The following is a 20,033-nucleotide window of genomic DNA, read 5'->3' on the forward strand; positions in this document are numbered from 1 at the left end:
GGCGCATAGGATTGTTGGGGCATTATATTGTAAATCTCATATACTTCCGGGAAAGTGTTGGTTTTAAGATCTTTCGTGAGAATGACGTGTTAAAGGCGACGTCTGTGTTGTATTACATTATTATTTTTGATATTCGGTATATAGCTGAGACATTTGTAAATTACTACTGCAGTTAACAGATAAAATGTGACTGAAACAATTTTACTATGTAACACCGCTTTCGCGAATGATGTACTAAAGCGATGCTGTTGTTGTCTCATACAAAGAACTGAATAATATTTCATATGTTTCCTTTTAGTATTATAACACTAGTAGCTTGGAAAATGTCTATGGTATACCAAACATAAAAACAATAAAGTTTTTAATGCGTTAAATTATTATACTATATATCGACGAAACACAAAAGTCGCCTTCACAACGATAGGCAGGTCGTCATTCTCACGAATGGTCTTAAAAAGTCAACATAATCTGGAAAATAGTTGTACATGTAATGCTGGTTCTAGCACCCGTATAAGAATATCAAATACGAATGTATCTTTTTTATACAATTATTGACTAGTACGTGTGCTATTGAATATGATGTGATATTCCCCGGCAGATGACAATATGACTTTGTGCCGGTGAATATCACATCATATTCAATGGCACACTAGTCAATAATTGTTTTATTATATGAAGGGATTATAAGAATTTAAAAAAAATCACAGAAAGTACAATTTTTTACATGTACAACTTTCATATACAACAGTTATTGTACAGCGTTTCGTTGGAGCGCGGGAAAAAAAGACGCACGTGCTTGGCGTGCAACAAATATGCGGACGCTGCGCATACAAAAGTAATTCAAGTTTATACTCATCATTTCGATGCAACCTTTAACTATAATAGTAAAGTAATGATATTTTAATGGAGAAGTATGCAATAAGGAACAAAACCCAAAAAATTTTTAACATTTGGTATCATATATGTAGAACTTATAAACTGAAAGGTTTTTCTAATTCTATTTGAAAAACCCTGGTTTTGATAAGTAGATCTCGAGAAGCACTTCACGATTATCAGTACATTAATTGTTTTTACAAAACAGATGTCCGTGACAATTTTAGTTTTAAGAGTTTCATTACATAAAAACACTGATAGCTAGAAGAACCGATTTTAACAACATTGTCTCGATGATTTTCAGCCCCCATCCCCCTCAAGGTTTTCTTCAATACCCTGTCCTATCCGTTCCCTTATAAATAATAAGTTATAATCGTGTTTCACTCCCGTACATTTTTCATAAACCCTTCAGGGTTCGTTTAGAGTGGTAACCTTCTTTAAATACTAATAATAGTTATCATTTAATGGTATATTTCACTCTGTCCTTTTTTACTGCTTGGTGCAAACTATGGTGGTTTGGTGTGGCTGGATTTTGTCATGGCTGACGTTCTGTGATATATATCACACTTTGTATCAGTACTGCCCTGATCCGGAGTGAAAACAAAACTACCAACACCACCACTCTCATGTTTTCAGATCCCCATCCATCGACTCTATCAAAATATAGAACGTAGCCAGTCTATTTTGCCGTCGTCTTGTCCGAAGTTTGACGGAAAGAACCGAAAAGTTGCGATTAAAATATTCGTCACCTTTCGGCATTTTCCGTAGCTTAAATTTCATCACGTTGAAACGAAACGGAAAATTTACAAATTAATACAGATCTTAAATTAAACGACATATAGGATTAAAATGCCGAAATTTCCTGACAGGTATTTTCTTTATATGCTATGATATGATCTAATTCATGTTGTTTAAAGCTAGACTTTTTGGCAACACTTAACTTTCTCCAGAAGTGTTATAATATTCGGATTTGCTTAGTTCGGACATACAAACGGGTTTTCAGAAAATGAGTCTGATCTACATATTGACAATTAAGATGATTTAGATATTGAGATTTAAAGTTGTTACAACAGTTCTTTAAATGCAGAAATAACTATTGATAAAGATTTTTTTTAAATTGTTAACATGTCCTTTACAGGCATATGTGTTTGATAAAATATTAATCTGTTAAAGTTAAAAAAATGTTAAAGATTCTATTTTAATGTTATTTAATAATAATTCACCAATCAACAGTTTCTGAACTAGCAGACACCAGGCTATTCTTATCAGTAGAATTGCGAGTAAAGATGACCGGTATCTCACTGTATAAAACATATGTAAAATGTTCAGACTTGTGGTAGGTTTAACCGTAGTCAAAATATATTGACGTGCCAAAGCTTGATTCTGAGATATTTTCGTTCTGGGGCAGAATCTCGCTTTATATTATATATATATTTATATATGGGCGAGATATTGCCCAGACACGAAAATAGCACAATATCTCGTCGCGCAGTACAATTAGTTGGACTAGGTTTAACCGTAAATTAAAATAACTTTAGTGTCAAACCATTTGTTGAAATATATAGATCTACTGAGACAAAACTAAGATCACAAGCTTTTTATTGGTGTAATAAATTTTAATATTGCACATTTAATGGCCACAAACCAGCGGTTTAAACATACATGTGACAAATGAAATGGGCCAAATCTGGATTTTGAGGCTCAAAACTGGATTTTTTTATTGACTCCAATTTCAATGCGTGTTTGGCACATTTGGTTCAAAGAATCTATATTACCCTCATAATCATTAAATGATTATATTGTTCTATGATATTTTTGTTGATCAATACATTTCATTATTTTCATATTAAATAATTATATCTGTCTTTTCAGTCATACAATAATTTACTAATAATTTAAAACACAAGCTATTTGAAAACGTGCAACAACTTTTCATGAACATAAGACTCTGACAGTTAAATAAGTTAATAAGTTAAGTAACGTTACATAAATAGAAGACTCAAAATAAATGCAAGCAGCGTTAGTTAATAAAATCCATATTTTTGCTGCAATGATTGTGTAATTCCTAAACAAAACAAAAAAAATTACCCACCCGCTAAAAATAGGTTAATTAGACACGGTTTTGCCGCATCTCAAACAGAATTTTGAATGAGCCACTTTAAATGATTCTGCTCACCTTTAATCTTTATCAGTGCGGCACTAATCAAAGAAAATCAAAGGTTGAGCATGTAAATTTACAGGGTCGTTTTGATGACGTAGCGTGTAATACCTACTTCCAAATTATAAAATTGGCTGACACACAACACGTGTTAAGTTAAATATTTGAGAATAACTTTGGGTGATGGAACTGTTTATTAATTTGTCACCTTGCTGTCAATTAGTGACTCAACATTTAATCCGCTATAATTTAAGATATGGACAGATAACAATCAATGCCCGGAGGCACGGTTTACATTTTAGATACAGGTGCTGTTTTTGATTTTTTTATGTTGATTTTTTTTAAATATCGGGAATTCAAGCTGTAATATTGGGAATCAGGATCAGTATCAAAATATCGGGATTTTTTAAAATCCCGCCGGCATATCACATTTATGTTTAAATACGGCTAATTTTGCATTATTTTAGAATTAGAGATATCACACTTACTCAAACGTAAGGGAAACAACTCATGTTTTTTCACTTGATATACCTCGGTTATTTAGGTAGTTCATATAGAGACTGTCAATTGCTGTATATATAATAATCATAATCACTTATTTTACTAGTTTATAATACTATGTTGTTACACATACCAATGTGTTCAGTAGACTGAAACTCAATGGTCAATGATTTGCCTTTCAAACTTAGGATCAAACACAATTATTCAAGGGTCATATAAATAAGGAAAAGTATGCAATTGCAAAATTTTGTTGTTTTTATTCATTTTTTTTTATATATAAATTGAGACATACTCAAAACAGTCAGACCTTTTAGGCTGAGCTTTGTGACGTTTGTTTAAAAATAGCTTTTTGAATTTTATAATTGATGAGCATTCTAGCATTTGCTAACTACAGTGATCTGGAATTTGATGTCTATTAATTGCACTATGCTGCAAATTTGTACTAAAAGAAGTGTAGTTTTAAATAATTTTTAAAGATGTTTTTGCCATGTGAGTATTGGAGTTAATAATTGTCAAAGCATAAGAAAACAAGTATATACGTTCAGACTAAAATTTCATTTTCTTGGTAAATGTGTATTTTCAAACACACGGTTTCACTTTAATTAAATAATAATTATTTTTCTAAGAAAACGTTTGAAGTATGGGTCACTTACAAGATTGAGCAGGCTCTATACTTTATTGCATAAAAAAAGAATTTTTTTTACAATGTCTGATAATTGATCTTTTAAATATTAATTTTTACCAATATGAGCCTGTGTGAGGGAAAAGGGACATTGACTTTTATTTTGAATTGGAAAGACCAGTAATTTTGTCATTTTACAATGAGCATGAATGTACAAATTGTGTTTTTATTTTTTCAGGTGGCTTGATTACTCAAACATAGGAGATGTTATTGAGGGAACCAGAATAATAACCTTTAAAGTGCCATTAAAAGAGGTAAACAAAATTTTGAAGAGATGCGTAGAAACCCTTTACCAATTAATTGAGGTGCATTGCCATTGCATTTGAAAAAGTATTTCCTCATATTAACTTACATGTACTACATGTTCCTTCTTTTGAACCATTATCAGTCACCATAATTGAATAAAAGGTTTTCTATTATACAATAATTATCATTAATCAATTTGTATTTAACTTATGATAGTTAATTTCATAAATGCAAACAAGCAACACGTCAGGTAACCTGAGACAATAAGAAAATGAGGAAGCTCTGATATGGGCTGTTGGTGCCTATAAAAGGAACTGCTTTTCAAACAGTCATTATGTGCTTTTGGTTCGAGCACCCTAGTACCTTTCCTTGTTGTGTCTACCAACATGCACCTTGAAGAGCCACTCCCCTCAGCTTCAGTCAGGGCATCAGCAGCTGGATTGCATGTACCAGTTCAGTCTTCGTTTAACTCTTTACTTCATACAGACGTGTTTTGACGGCTTTTTGACCACCCCCTTTTGAGGCCTCAAACAATGAAAAATTAGCCCCTTTAAGCCAGTGTTTTTTTGGGAAATGTTGCTAAATAAAAGTGATCACTTTTATCAAAATGGTACATTAGGGGGTTGCCAGAAGGGGGATGTGCCCCTTTCTGTTTAGAGGGTTGAAGGGGGCGGTAGTCCCCCTCTTTGCCAAGAAAATTTTGGACTTGTGAGAGGCTAAAAATGACACCAGGTCGATCATAAGGTAATGTGTAATCAACTATGAAAAGCCTTTGATTTTATCTCAATCCAATGGGAAGTTGCAGCACTTTGAAATCAATTTTGATGGAAAAAATCAAGGCAAAATAGTGATTTTTGGCAATTTTGAGATGTCCCCTCAAAATGTAAGACTGAGCATGTTGTAAGAAAAGGCAATGGTTGAGTCAACATTTGTGCCAAGTTTTATTAGTATTGAAGCATTTTTCATAGTTTTATATCAGTTTGAACAGGAGGCTTTTCAATGAAAACAGCCATTTTTCACAATATGCTCATGAGGGAAAGGGTTAACTTAACAATATAAACAAATGTTACTAAATAAATAGAATTTAAAGAAGAATTTCAAATAATCATAACCCTGGGGTCAAAATTTGTCCTTGCCCCAATGGCAAGTATAGACTTACATCTAGCAAAACACATTCATTTATTTAGGTTAACTTGAAATCAGAATGCCAAGAACTTAAATATTTGTCAAGAAGCATCAAGACATCTACAAATATTTTTAAAATTATGACGGTGTGTTAAATAATGACAAACCCAATCAGACCTCAACACTGACATTGTGACCTTTCCCGACAAGGACTTTGTATTCTTACATGTGATGAAGGATGAAGCTATATGATAGTATTCACTTATCTTACAGAATGTTTATGGTTCTATTCAGGTACCCGTTTGTGCCTGAAATAATAATGGGAAGGGAACCTAAGGTCTCCCTCCACCAGTAAATTTGGAAGGTCCCCCATACTGTGTTGGTGTGATGTAAAAACCCAATCAAACCAACAATAAACAAATGTGACCTTTCCTAGCAATGTATCTTAGGTGAGCAATCCAGTGCCATGATGACAATCTTGTTATACCTTTCCAATGAAATCGAGAAGGGAGATAATGAAATGGCACTGTCCTTCTGTCTGGTTTTATATCTTAGAATTGGCTGGTTCTCTTGTAATGAAACTAAAGATGATTCTATTTATGAACGGATGCCCACTGAATACTATTTAATTTCATGTCTTAAATAAAGAGCTTCACTGAGGTTTTTTGACATAATAGGACTTGAAATATTTTCCTGAGATATGTGTACCATTCCATGTATATGTAGGTGTAGACTATTAATTTAACTTTTGTGCAAATTTTCAGATCCCACTGTCACCCTGTTTTTCCAGAATCATCATTTTTATTGTGCAATATAACCCAATGAAAAAGAAATCGAACAAAAAATTGATAATCAATTTAATTCTGAGTATATTCTTTATTAGCTTTTGCAGATTTTTCTATTAAAGTGCTTCTGAATCACTTGATCTATGTAAGAATTTCAAATTTTATGTTTTTAGGCTTTTTGACCCCGGTGGAGCTCCTGTAAGTTATGGATCTTTGTTACTAAAATATCCAAATTACTATGTTTTTATATTATTGCATGAGATAAGAGTTACAGTATGTAATATATTTGAAGGTACATGTATGTACAATGGTATTATTTACAGCAGATCTGATTCTGTTTTGGTTTGGTATGAAGACTTCTTATATAACTAAACCATTCTTTTTGATGTTCATTTCAGAATTTCTTTAATGAGAAACCTAAAGATACTAGGTAAGTTGAGATTTATTGTTGCTTTGTCATTCATAATATCTTATATATATTCTCTTTTAGAATATATCACATTACAAAATAACATTTGCTTCATTAGAAAAGGATTGAAGAAATGTATATAAAAGGCCCATTTAGTCTCATGCCTTCAACATTATTGTTCTAAAGCTTTTTCTATTTTGGTATCCTATTACAGTTTCTGAAAAGAAACCTCATTGGCCATATATCTGTTGCTTCTTTTAAGTCCAGAAATAGTGATTTTAGTATTTTGTATCAAAGTCAAAATACCATTGTTTACATTTTGCTTTTATCACAAATTATTTCACATTCTGAGGTCTTTTCTTTAGGTGGTAAGTATCTCACATGTTCTGAATCCATTAATTACAATGTTATAAAGCACATGATGTTCGCCCTTTCTGCAGAACGAAAAAATTTACTCATTCCTTAGGCTGTATGTGCCAATAAATGGCAATGGAAAATTTGAATGTACATAATGTCTATATTGTGAATTTACTGTACACGCTCTGTGAGATCTATATTTATATAGGAAAATTGATGACAGTACCCTGAACATGCTAAATGTCTTAAATGGACTCATCCAACTTTCACTCTTGACAAAATCATTCATTATTTATATGGAAAAATTCAAAATATGTACTGCTTGAATAGCAAACTGTAAAACAGTGCCGACCAGATGTGCTGTCTAATGTTGGTCTGCACTGGTAGCTCGGATAGATTCTGTAGCTACCAGCAGGCTAAGTTCTTTTTCATGTTTATATATTTGTTAACATTTTAACACAGCCAATGTAATATATTGAATATTTATATTATAGCCAATACGCATGACAACTTTACTTAGTATAGAAATTTTTACCTTTCATTGTTCAACTCTTGTTATTAAAGGTTTACACCAGCAACACTTATTGAGGACATCAGAAAGAAAGAACTGAAGCTGGGCCTTGTTATAGACCTTACATTTACCACACGCTACTATGATAAAGAAGAATTTACAGAAAAAGGTGTTCAGTATAAGAAAATATTTGTAGAGGGTCATGTGATACCAAGTCAAGATGTGATGAATGAGTATGTATTTTATTTTTATTTTTTTTATCTATTTGTTGTTTTTCTGTTCATTTATGTCCATCCATTGTGGCTTTTTATGTTATTCATCTTTCATCTAAAAAAACAGCTCAGATCAGATCTCAGTTAAATTTGTTGGAAATATTCATGATGAAGTCCTCTTTGTGCATAATTATTGTTTCAGTAATACACATATGCTCACAGAAATATTATTTTATGTAAATGATAACTGATTTTCTGTTAATTTACTTGTCATTGGGAGCATGTTGTGATGGGGAGGTTTGTTTATCAGTTCATTTGTAGATCAGTAACTTGACCTTTCTGAAATATGCATAAGTTTGTAAATATGCCACTGTAAAATGCAAATGTAGTGTCTCTTATGAACACATTTTTAGCTTGATAATATTTTTTTCAAGAAATAAAAATAGTGTTATTGTTGCAGTTGTGTGGGTGTTCCCTTTGCCATCCGCAAACTTTATCCCGGATCATAACTTTTTAACTTTTTAAGTTCTTGTTTGTTTTCTATTTTATTAATAGATATGACTTATTTGTACAATATATTATTGTTGCTGACACACTGTAAGGGTAAATTTCTTTATGTCTAAATTTTGTTGCAAGAAAGGCAGACTCACACCCATTGTCAATATATCAAGTCAAGGTTAAAGTAGCAGGTTTAAAGGTCAATGGAGACAACTAATTGTTGACTAATAGGTCGTATGGTATAGAATATATGTAACAGTACATATGTATGCAAAATATGTTTTCAACAGGACATTGTTAATTGCAAAATATAAGTTGCTTCCTGGTCAGCTTGGCCACAAGTATAAGATATCTGTTCTCTTTAGTTCTTTGCTGCTTGGAGAAACTAATTTGAGCAATTGTTTTTCTCTTTATTATAATAAGAATTAATTTTCAACTTTTCAGATTTTATGATGCAGTTGACGACTTCCTAAAGTCTTCTGAAAAAGGTAGGTATGATTATATTGATGCAGACATATAATCTTAACACTAGAACACTTGGCTTGTATAATGAGATGTTACTTTAAAAAATTATAATCGTAGAACCAGGTTTTATAGAGGCATTGCTCACAGCAACAGATTTACCAAGTTACCTCTTTAATGAAGATTTAAACAAAGTAAATAACTAAAGGAGAGAATGCATACATGTTTAAAATTAAGTTGGTTTGTAAACTGGATTATCCAAGGATCTACAAGTTTTGCCCTACTAAGACCTTCATCAGGATGAAGATTGTGTAAATTGTTTTTTCTTGTGTTATTTAGTTTGTTCATTTAACTAGCAGCCTTTGTATTCCACCAAACTGAGCAAAGATGTTCGAGTTCCAGTGTCTTTAAATAAACAATGTACAGTTATAAATTGATAATTAATTAACCTTTCCATATTGCAAAACTACCATAGGTGAGATTGTTAACATGGAAAATAAGGTAATTTATAGATTTCTTAATGATAAGTAGCTTATTGATTTTTTTGTAATTTTCAGATAGTTTGATAGGTGTTCACTGCACACATGGTGTAAACAGAACTGGATATGTGGTTTGTAGGTAAGCTATTTACACATACATTGTAGTTGACTATTGTGAACAGTAGCATTATTCTCTGTCATGATGTAAGAGTTTTCTGTATGTCGAGTCATATCAATACTTTATGTCATGTCAGATTTATATCAGTGCTCTATGTCTAGTCAGATTAATGTCCTGTGTCTAGTTATATCAGTGCTATATGTCTAGTCAGATTAATGTCCTGTGTCTAGTTATATCAGTGCTCTATGTCTAGTCAGATTAATGATCTATGTCTAGTTATATCAGTGTTCTGTGTCTAGTCAGATTAATGCTCTATGTCTAGTTATATCAGTGCTCTATGTCTAGTCAGATTAATGCTCTATGTCTAGTTATATCAGTGCTCTATGTCTAGTCAGATTAATGCTCTATGTCTAGTTATATCAATGTCTACTCTATGTCTAGTTTGAATATAACAAAGAGATGCACCATAAACACATTGGATCTTCTTTCATTACATCCAGGGGCCAAATAGATAAAAACATCAATGAAAAATTATTCAGAGAACAATATCAAATATTAAGACAATCTCTCAAACTGTAGTGAATGGCTCAAGTGTTTACAACCAGTATTAGCGGCGATGTCTAAAGGCTGTATTTCACTGCAGACCTGGCCTAGGTATTAGAAACATTTATACTTGGTTATGTGATAATGGCCCCCAAATCCATAAAGGCTTTCCAACTTCAAGTCAATATGGACATCTCTGGGCAATTATTGCATAATGTTGAGCAGCTAGCAAATATTGACTTCCAAATTTACTTCCAAATAATAATAGTGTTTTAATGTTATTTATCACACACCCGTGCCGATTTTGCGACCCCGTAAATATGGTATTGCACGGCCGTGCATATATTTTGACGTGACGTCATTAGCGTTATACAAACATAGTGTAAACACGCGCTAAATGTTAGCGTTATACTATAGAAGCGTCAATGAAAAATGACTCTTATTTCACTTTAAACGGTCTTTATTTTGGGTATGTGATAAATAGAATATTAAATTCGTGTAAGTTCATTACTGAATTTATTGCACTCGTTGAATAAAATAATATTATGCTCGCCAGAGGCTCTCATAATATAATTTTATTCAACTCGTGCAATAAATTCAGTAATGAACTTACACTCATTCAATATCCTCTATTTTCTCATTTTACAGATATATGGTGGAACATCTAAAAAAGAAGGCAACAGAATCATTACTAGGTAAAGTACATCTAACAGTTGAATGAATGAAACATGTTTATGAATACAGTTTATAAAATTAGAGCTATATACATGTTTATTCAATTTAACTTTCCTATGACTGTTTATCACATGATATCACATTGTTTCCTACAGACTATAATCATTATGTATTTGTTTATTTGTTTTAACCATGCAAAGTAACCTTTATATAAGAAGCATTTTTCTGAGCTTTTTGCGGGATTTAAATTAACTGTGATCAACAATGTTTGCTAATGGGACATTAAAGGTAAAAAACAAAAGGGAAAGAAAATAAATGTTAGACTTTTGGAATTTTTTTATGTATGGTAAATTTGTGCTGTTGTTAATTAATTGGAATAAATCAACATTTATATATGTGATAAAACTAATTTTAGATAAAGGGAAGTAACTACCAGAACTAACACAGACTGGTAAATAATAAAGTATTGTTGAAAGGCGTTTTATTAAATTTTGAATGAACAATTATGTATTGATCGAGTCATTCATTAAAATTTCTTTTTCTTACAAATTCTATTTATAGATAGTTCATAGATTCAAGATCTGAGAATTTGTATTTTTACAATTCAACGAGCACATGTACAATGTTGTAAAGTATTTATATTGTTTTGAAGTTCATGTGAATAAGTTTATTTTTCATTTTAGCATATAAGACAGCGAGAGGTTATCCTGTAGAGAGGATCAACTACATTAATGATTTGAAGAGAAGAGCAAAGTAAGTTTATAGAGTGAATCACCATTAAATGAAGACATTAAACAAATATCGATGAAACTCTCAATGTTGAAACTACTATGAGGTGTGTGTAAGGCATGTTGTGACTGGGCAAATTTATTTAAGTGTTAAATGTAAAGACATTTTTAGCATGTCTGTTTCGAAGAAAAGGTCACACTATTATGATTGTTGTGACATCGTCATAGTTGTTGTGGTGCAAAATCTTTTATGTAGCCCATTATTCAAACATTTCAAAAGGTATCAACATCAAATTGGAATACCTGCTTATCATAACAAGGTGCAGTCGTTAGACAAGAGACATAATTCTGAAAGCAATCTTTGGAGTTATGCCCCTTTTTTACCTAAAATTTTTCTCAGACAAGCGTTAACACCATATGTGATGACCTTGTTTTGTTCCTCTTTTGTTACTGTTGTGCAGAGAACTTGTTCAGTTTTTTTATTGAATCAACCAAATTATTCACAATAGAGAATGAACTGTTTTTAACTTTTATGATGATTGGCAACATTTATTTGAATCACAAAACTGCTGTAATATTTTTGTCTTTAAAATTTGAAAAAAGTGACAATTTTCTTGATGATTTTTAGATATTTTATTACATGATCTTAATCAGATAGGCCTGATAATGAAGTTAGAATTGTTTATAATGGCATCATAAAATAAAATGTTCCATTTTGAAAAACTGAAATAAGTGTTAGAAAAATACATTCCATATAGGTGTTCTAACAATAAGCCAGTGAATTATTTCATACTTCAGTTAAAACTCAAGTGATATGTATTCATTCTAGTGATATGTACTCTATTGATATGTACTCTAGGGATATGTACTCTATTTACATGTACTCTAGGGATATGTTCTCTATTGATATGTACTCTACAGATATGCACTATAGAGATATGTACTCTTGTGATATGTACTCTAGTGATATGTACTCTAGTGATATGTACTCTATTGATATGTATTCTAGTGATATGTACTCTAGTGATATGTACTCTAACTTTGTCATATATTGAGGGATTTTGAAATAACTTGGCACAAATGTCTACCACATCAAGGCGATGTGTTGCGTCCAAGAACCACGTCCCCAAAGGTCAAGGTCACTCTATCATTTTGAAGTTTCACATTATTGCAATTAGAGTAAATAGGTACACACATTCGTGTCCGGACTATAACTGTGTCTTTCATTGAATGATTTTAAGATAACTAGGCATAAATGTCTAACTAACATTTTGAAGTTTCACATCACAATTAGAATTAATAGATGCACACAATCGTGTCCGGGTTGTAACTTTGTCATGCATGGAAGGATTTTAGAATAACTTGGCAGAAATATGTAAACTTGGCATAAATATCTTCCACATTCAGACGATGTATTGTGTCCAATAATCATGTCGCTACATTCAAGGTCAAGGTCACACTTATAGTTTGAAGGTACTCATTCTCTCGAGAAGAGTTTGAAGATACACATTCATGTCTGGACTGTAACTTTGTCATGCATGGAAGGATTTTAAAATAACTTGGCACAAATGTCTACCACATCAAGACAATGTGTCACGGCTAAGGCTCATGTCCGTCTGTCCGTCCATGTGTTCCCACTTACACAACAATCATGTCCAGACTGTAACTTTGTCATGAATTGAGGGATTTTGAAATAATTTGGCACAAATGTCTATCTCATAACAACATTTTGTCGCGTCCAGGAACCACGTCCATTCTTCAAAGGTCAAGGTCACACTTATATTTTGAAGCTTCATGCTATCACAATTAGAGATTACAGGTACATGCAATAATACAAAGAACAATATTCAGCAATTAGTTACTTTCATTCTCTTTTCTTTTCATAATACCTGCATGCTTTAGAAATATTTTTGGGGGCATTCGTCACTTGGGTGACAGCTCTTGTTTATGAATATTTTATGATTTTATTACTTGATTTATTCATATTTTTTTTAGAGAACCTGTACCAGAAGAAGATCAGAAACAAGAAGAGCAAGAGGAGAAAGAGAGAAAAGAAAAATCACTTAAAAAGTTAGCACGAAAAAATCAACCAAATAATCCGAGTGATGAAGCAGGAGGTCATTCCCATAGTGACAGGAGTTATGAACATTCTAATTATCAAAACAGACAATACATCCACAATTCTTATGATGCAGGATGGGACAGAAATTATGATGATCATGGTAATGTAATGTGGAATGGAAACTATTCTGGAGGTCAGTATGGGTATGGGTCAGGTAACTGGGGATATCCTAATGGACAGTATGTCAATCAAGATGTTATAGCGGAATATCAACTTGATCCAAATGTTTGTTATGGATATGATATACCAGGAAGACCAGCACATCTTCAACACAACCAGGGATATAGTGATGGTGGTTATTACAGTAATAGTGGAGGACCGTATATAGCTAGCTCTAATCTACCTTGGGGGAGTGGAGCATATCAAGGACCATCACATGGCCATCAGTCTCATATACAAAGTAATGGAGCTAGTAACTATAATTGGAGGAAAGATTCCTATGATGATAGAAGTTATAGTAGACAGAATAGTGATTCTAGAAAACATGGGAGAGCTAATAAAGGAAGTAACCGGATGAAACCTTTTTAAAAATTTTGTATACAGAATTAGATTCTCTGTGATATCGGATTACTGCATTAAGCACTCCACAGTGTGACAGCGTATGGATTCCACCTTAACTGTCCTTTCTTCCAGCTGTCTTGGCATTGCAAAAGTAATAGAGGGCCAGGTGACTTTAAACAAAACAAAAGATAAAAATGAAATTTATTATATAACTATAGCATAAGCGGTCTTGGACCTTTCTACAACAAAAGAAAATAACAAAATAATTCACCATTTTGTACCATTCCATGGCATGTCCATCTGTCAGTCATTCTCCTTTCTGGAGAAAAACTTTAAAAGAATTGAAGGAAATGGATTTAAACCTCACACTGTGCTAGAGATTAGTAAGAGGATGTGTAGTGTTCGAGAACCATAATTCTACCTTGATAAAGTTTTAAATTATCTGCCCTAATGGTGCTTTTACATATAAATGCTTAATAAATCTTGTTCCTAGACTGTCCATGATATGAAATTGAAACTTCATACAGCTATAGAGATTAAAGAGCTGAAGTTCAGAATTAAAGAACTATTTCTTAACATAACTTAGTTTTTTAGCTCACCTGTCACAAAGTGACATGTTGAGCTTTTGTGATCGCTTTTCGTCCGGCGTCCAGCAGTAAACTTTTACTTTAAACGACATCTCGTCATAAATCGCTAAGCCAATTTCATTCCAATTTCACAGGAATATTCCTTTGGTTGTCAACTTATTGATATTCCTTATATGTACATAGTAAAAACTTAAAAAATTCTTCTTTTATAAATTTCAAAGAGCTAGAGCTAAGATATTAAGCATGAAACATCTTCTAATCAGTATCTACCAAGTTTGTTAAAATAAAGTCCTGGGGTCAAAATTGGCCCCGGCCTTGGGTGTCATTGTTTTCCCTATATGTATACATTAAAATCTTAAACATTATAATCTTCTTTTAAAAAAAACCCAAAGAGCAGGTTAGATATTAAGTATGAAACATCTTCTAGTAAGTGTCTACCAAGTTTGTTCAAATAAAATCCCTAGGGTCAAAATTGGCCTGCCCCAGGGGGTCATTGATTTTCATTATATGTAAATAGTAAAAAAAAACATCTTTGAAAAAACCAAAAGAGCTAGAGCTTAGATTTTTTAGCATGAAACATCCTCTTTTGAGTGTCTACCAAGTTTGTTTAAATAAAAGCCCTTTGGGTAAAAATTGGCCCTGCCCCGGATGGTCATTGATTTTCTTTATATGTATATATTAAAAACTAACGTTTTTACACATGCACTATTTCAGATACAAATATGAACTTTGTGATATCAGTTTAAGATTTAGATTTTATATCTGCTTTTGTTTATAGTTTACAATATTACTTGTTCCTTGTCATGGAGAGTTTCTATATACAGGTGAGCAGTTTCAGGGCCATTATGGCCCTCTTGTTTATTGACTGATGTTTTTTCATATTTGGTAGGTAGATAACATGGGTGGCCCTCTAACTTTGGGTAGGGTTATGATTCCTCTGGGCCAAGGTCATTGATTCTAAAAATAGATTTTATAGCTTGCTTTTACAGCCTTTATTTATTAACTTGTCTTTTACATAACAGAAGCGGTTCTCTGACTTAAAGTGGAGTAAGGTTCAAGATCACCCATTCTAAAATTAGATTTCTACACAACCTTCTTATTATATAAATGATGTATTTCATACAGGTGACCCTTTGTTTAAGGACCACCCAACCTACCAAGTATCATACTTGGTAGGTTGGGTGGTTCTTAAACAAATGGTCACTGGGGTTAATGAAGGTTGCTGGTTCTAAAAATAGATTTTTATACTTTGATCATACAGCCTTTATTTATTGGAAATAGGTATATCAAATGTACAGGTTTTGGGGAGCAGCCATTGCTTTTATTGATATGTCATGTTTAATATTGTCAGTGTCATGTATAATGTTGTCAATTAAGTTTATACAGTTTGTAATTGTTGTAAGCTAAACAATATTGTTTAAAAGAAAAATTTCTCACTTATCTCTATGACACCTACTGATGGGAGATAGAAAACAACAAATTTTATCCCTGTGTAGCCAATAAAAACCTAGGATACTTCAGTAACACCTATTGTTAGTGAATTACTATCTAAATTCATGTATTGAACTTTATTATTGTCAACATTAACTCAGAATTGTCAAGGTCACTTATTTTTTCTCATTTGATACTGTTTGATTGAATCTTCGGACCACTTTTTAGCTCACCTGTCACAAAGTGACAGGGTGAGCTTTTGTGATCGCTTTTCGTCCGGCGTCCGTCCATCGTCCGTCCGTCCGTAAACTTTTGCTTTAAATGACATCTCCTCATAAACCACTGAGCCAATTTCATCCAAACTTCACAGGAATGTTCCTTTGGTGGTCACCTTTAAAAATTGTTCAAAGAATTTAATTCCATGCAGAACTCTGGTTGCCATGGCAACCAAAAGAAAAAACTTTAAATATCTTCTTTTAAAAAACCATAAGAGCTAGAGCTTAGATATTTGGCATGAAACATCTTCTAGTGAGTGTCTACCAAGTTTGTTCAAATAAAAGCCCTGGGGTCAAAATTGGCCCCGCCCCTGGGGGTCATTGATTTTCCCTATATGCATATAGTAAAAACTTAAAAAATCTTCTTTTAAAGAACCGTAAGAGCTAGAGCTTAGATATTTGGCATGAAACATCTTCTAGTGAATGTCTACCAAGTTTGTTCAAATTAAAGCCCTTGGGTCAAAATTGGCCCCGACCCAGGGGGTCATTGATTTTCCCTATATGCATATAGTAAAAACTTAAAAATCTTCTTTTAAAGAACCCAAAGAGCTAGAGCTAAGATATTAAGCATGAAACATCTTCTAGTGAGTGTCTACCAAGTTTTTTCAAATTAAAGCCCTGGGGTCAAAATTGGCCCCGCCCCGGGGGTCATTGATTTTCCCTATATGCATATAGTAAAAACTTAAAAAATCTTCTTTTAAAGAACCATAAGAGCTAGAGCTTAGATATTTGGCATGAAACATCTTCTAGTGAATGTCTACCAAGTTTGTTCAAATAAAAGCCCTGGGGTCAAAATTGACCCCGCCCCAGGGGGTCATAGATTTTCCCTATATGCATATAGTAAAAACTTAAAAAATCTTCTTTTAAAGAACCCAAAGAGCTAGAGCTAAGATATTAAGCATGAAACATCTTCTAGTGAGTGTCTACCAAGTTTGTTCAAATTAAAGCCCTGGGGTCAAAATTGGCCCCGCCCCGGGGGTCATTGATTTTCCTGTATATGCATATGGTAAAAACTTAAAAAATCTTCTTTTAAAGAACCATAAGAGCTAGAGCTTAGATATTTGGCATGAAACATCTTCTAGTTAATGTCTAAGTTTGTTCAAATAAAAGCCCTGGGGTCAAAATTGACCCTGCCCCAGGGGGTCATAGATTTTCCCTATATGCATATAGTAAAAACTTAAAAAATCTTCTTTTAAAGAACCCAAAGAGCTAGAGCTAAGATATTTAGCATGAAACATCTTCTAATGAGTGTCTACCAAGTTTGTTCAAATAAAAGCTCTGGGGTCAAAATTGGCCCCGCCCCAGGGGGTCATTGATTTTCCCTATATGCATATAGTAAAAACTTAAAAAATCTTCTTTTAAAGAACTCAAAGAGCTAGAGATAAGATATTTAGCATGAAACATGTTCTAATGGGTGTCTACCAAGTATGTTCAAATAAAAGCCCTGGGGTCAAAACTGGCCCCGCCCGGGGGGGGGGGGGTCATTGATTTTCCTTATATGTGTATAGCAAAAACTTAAAAATCTTCTTTGGAAAAACCCAAATAGCTAGAGTTTAGATATTAAGCATGAAACATCTTTAAGTATATATCTACAAAGTTTGTTAAAATAAACGCCCTGGGGTCAAAACTGGCCCTGCCCCAGGGGTGACATTGTTTTTAACTATATGTGTATAGTAAAAACTTTAAAAATCTTCTTTTAAAAATGCCAATGAGCTAGAACTTAGATGTTTAGCATGAAACATCTTCTTATGGGTGTCTACCAAGTCTGTTCAAATAAACAAATAAAAGCCCTTGGGTAAAAATTGGCCCGGGGGTGGGGGGCCTATATACAGGTGAGCGACCTCAGGGCCATCATGGCCCTCTTGTTTGTATTGTAACAATTCAGTATACCGATACTTAGCTTGCTGCTGTAGCCAGAACAATTTTTTTGATGTCTTATGTTGATACTGTATATTCTATACTTTTATTTTGGAATTAATGAAATAAAGTTACATTAATGATGGTGGGTGATGGTTATGTGGGTGGTGGTGGTGATGGTGATCATGATGATGATGATTGTAATGATGATGAATTATTTCCTAATTTTAACTCTTGCTAATTTTTTAAGGTAAATAATTGTACAAAAGGCACATTAATACAGCATTTTGTTTTGATCTTAATATTTAAACAAGTTTTTTTTGTCCCCCGCTTTTTCGAAGAAAAAAGGGGGATATAGAAATAGGCTCCGTCCGTCTGTCCGTCCGTCCGTCCGTCTGTCTGTCCGTCCGTCACTATTTCGTGTCCGGTCCATAACTTTGTCATTTATGAAAGGAATTTGAAATAACTTGGCACAAATGTTTATTATAATAAGACGATGTGTCATGCGCAACAACCAGACCCCTACCTCCAGGGTCAAGGTCACACTTGCTCATTCAAGGTCAACATTGCCTATTTGAGGGTATATGTCGTGTCCGGTCCATAACTTTCTTATCTATGAAGGGATTTTGTAAATACTTGCCATAATTGTTCACAATAATCAGACGATGTGTCATGCGCAAAAACCAGTCACCTACCTTCAAGGTCAAGGTCACACTTGGAGGTCAAATATTAACATAGTCTGTTACAGGGTATATTTCGTGTCCGGTCCATAACTTTGTCATTTATCAAAGGAATTTGAAATTACTTGGCACAAATGTTTGTTATAATAAGACGATGTGTCATGCGCAACAACCAGACCCGTACCTTCAGGGTCAAGGTCGTACTTGCTCATTCAAGGTTAACATTGTCTATTTGAGGGTATATGTCGTGTCCAGTCCATAACTTTCTTATCTATGAAGGGATTTTGTAAATACTTGCCATAATTGTTCACAATAATCAGACGATGTGTCATGCGCAAAAACCAGTCACCTACCTTCAAGGTCAAGGTCACACTTGCAGGTCAAATATTAACATGATAGATTTTTAAATTCCGTGTTTCATTTTATTTTTTTAACAAATTTATTGTTACATTTGCAGATCTAGCATTGATCAAAATTTTGGACTGAATGTCCTGAGATCCATACCTCAATCTTTTGAAATAGCACAATTTTATGCTTCATATAAAACTCCCGGGGCGGGGGACGTTGGTAACTCTGTTACAAATTCTTGTTTATTTACAAGTAAACTAAATAGAATAAATGAATTTGAAAACAAATACAAATGTACTTTAATGGAGCAGTAAAAAATATTTTGTATTGGTAATAATCACCACTTTTACATCTCCTTTGTTAAAAATGTCCATGGTTGAGTGGTTAAGTTTATTGACTTTAAACCACTTGCTCCCTGCAGTTGTGGATACGAATCCTGCTAGAGACTTTGGATTCTTTCTTGTGAGGATGCTATCCAGTTAATTTGTATGGTGGAGATCTGAAATCTCAAGTAAATGAAAAACCACCATGTGATATCTGAGTTGCTGCAACATAAAACCCAGCCCACAAATAATGTTATTTATATTAAAATTCTCTTTTGTTGATATCAATGTATATCTGTTTTAAATTAACAGTATCATATTTATGCCTTGGTTAAGCTTGATAACCAACAAAATAAAGAAACAAAATAGACTCTAGTTCTCTGTTATTATTTCTTGTTATTAAGTAAAGATGGCATAAGTCTAAATAACACAACACAAATAATACTAAGGTGACTATTGTCAACATATTGAACTATGGTGTAATTACAAGTGGAATATATTGTGACACTGACAATCTTGACATTATATTAAACCAAAGCCTTAATCT

At 33.1% G+C, this 20,033-nt stretch overlaps 1 protein-coding gene across 1 annotated transcript; it reads left to right on the forward strand.

The window, feature by feature from the left end:
- The first annotated feature begins 1,599 nt into the window (after positions 1-1,599).
- On the forward strand, positions 1,600-19,856 carry LOC132756573 (RNA/RNP complex-1-interacting phosphatase-like). The gene is made up of 9 exons (XM_060747674.1): positions 1,600-1,742; positions 4,393-4,468; positions 6,769-6,800; positions 7,701-7,880; positions 8,802-8,845; positions 9,377-9,437; positions 10,608-10,654; positions 11,318-11,387; positions 13,358-19,856. Exons 1-9 carry the CDS (start codon positions 1,723-1,725, stop codon positions 14,010-14,012), a joined length of 1,185 nt encoding a protein of 394 aa, XP_060603657.1. The 5' UTR covers positions 1,600-1,722; the 3' UTR covers positions 14,013-19,856.
- Positions 19,857-20,033: the final 177 nt, after the last annotated feature.

Source organism: Ruditapes philippinarum, unplaced genomic scaffold (genome assembly GCF_026571515.1).
Source record: "Ruditapes philippinarum isolate M1 unplaced genomic scaffold, ASM2657151v2 ctg2114_1_1_1_1, whole genome shotgun sequence".
In the NCBI taxonomy this organism is placed as follows: Eukaryota; Metazoa; Mollusca; class Bivalvia; order Venerida; family Veneridae; genus Ruditapes; species Ruditapes philippinarum.

Bases quoted from the DNA above. Each gene is read 5' to 3' on its own strand.
- LOC132756573 (XM_060747674.1), top strand. From the start codon at position 1,723: ATGCCGAAATTTCCTGACAG. The intron at 9,438-10,607 runs GTAAGCTATTTA...CTCATTTTACAG, and splicing joins ACTGGATATGTGGTTTGTAG to ATATATGGTGGAACATCTAA. The intron at 10,655-11,317 runs GTAAAGTACATC...TTTTCATTTTAG, and splicing joins GGCAACAGAATCATTACTAG to CATATAAGACAGCGAGAGGT.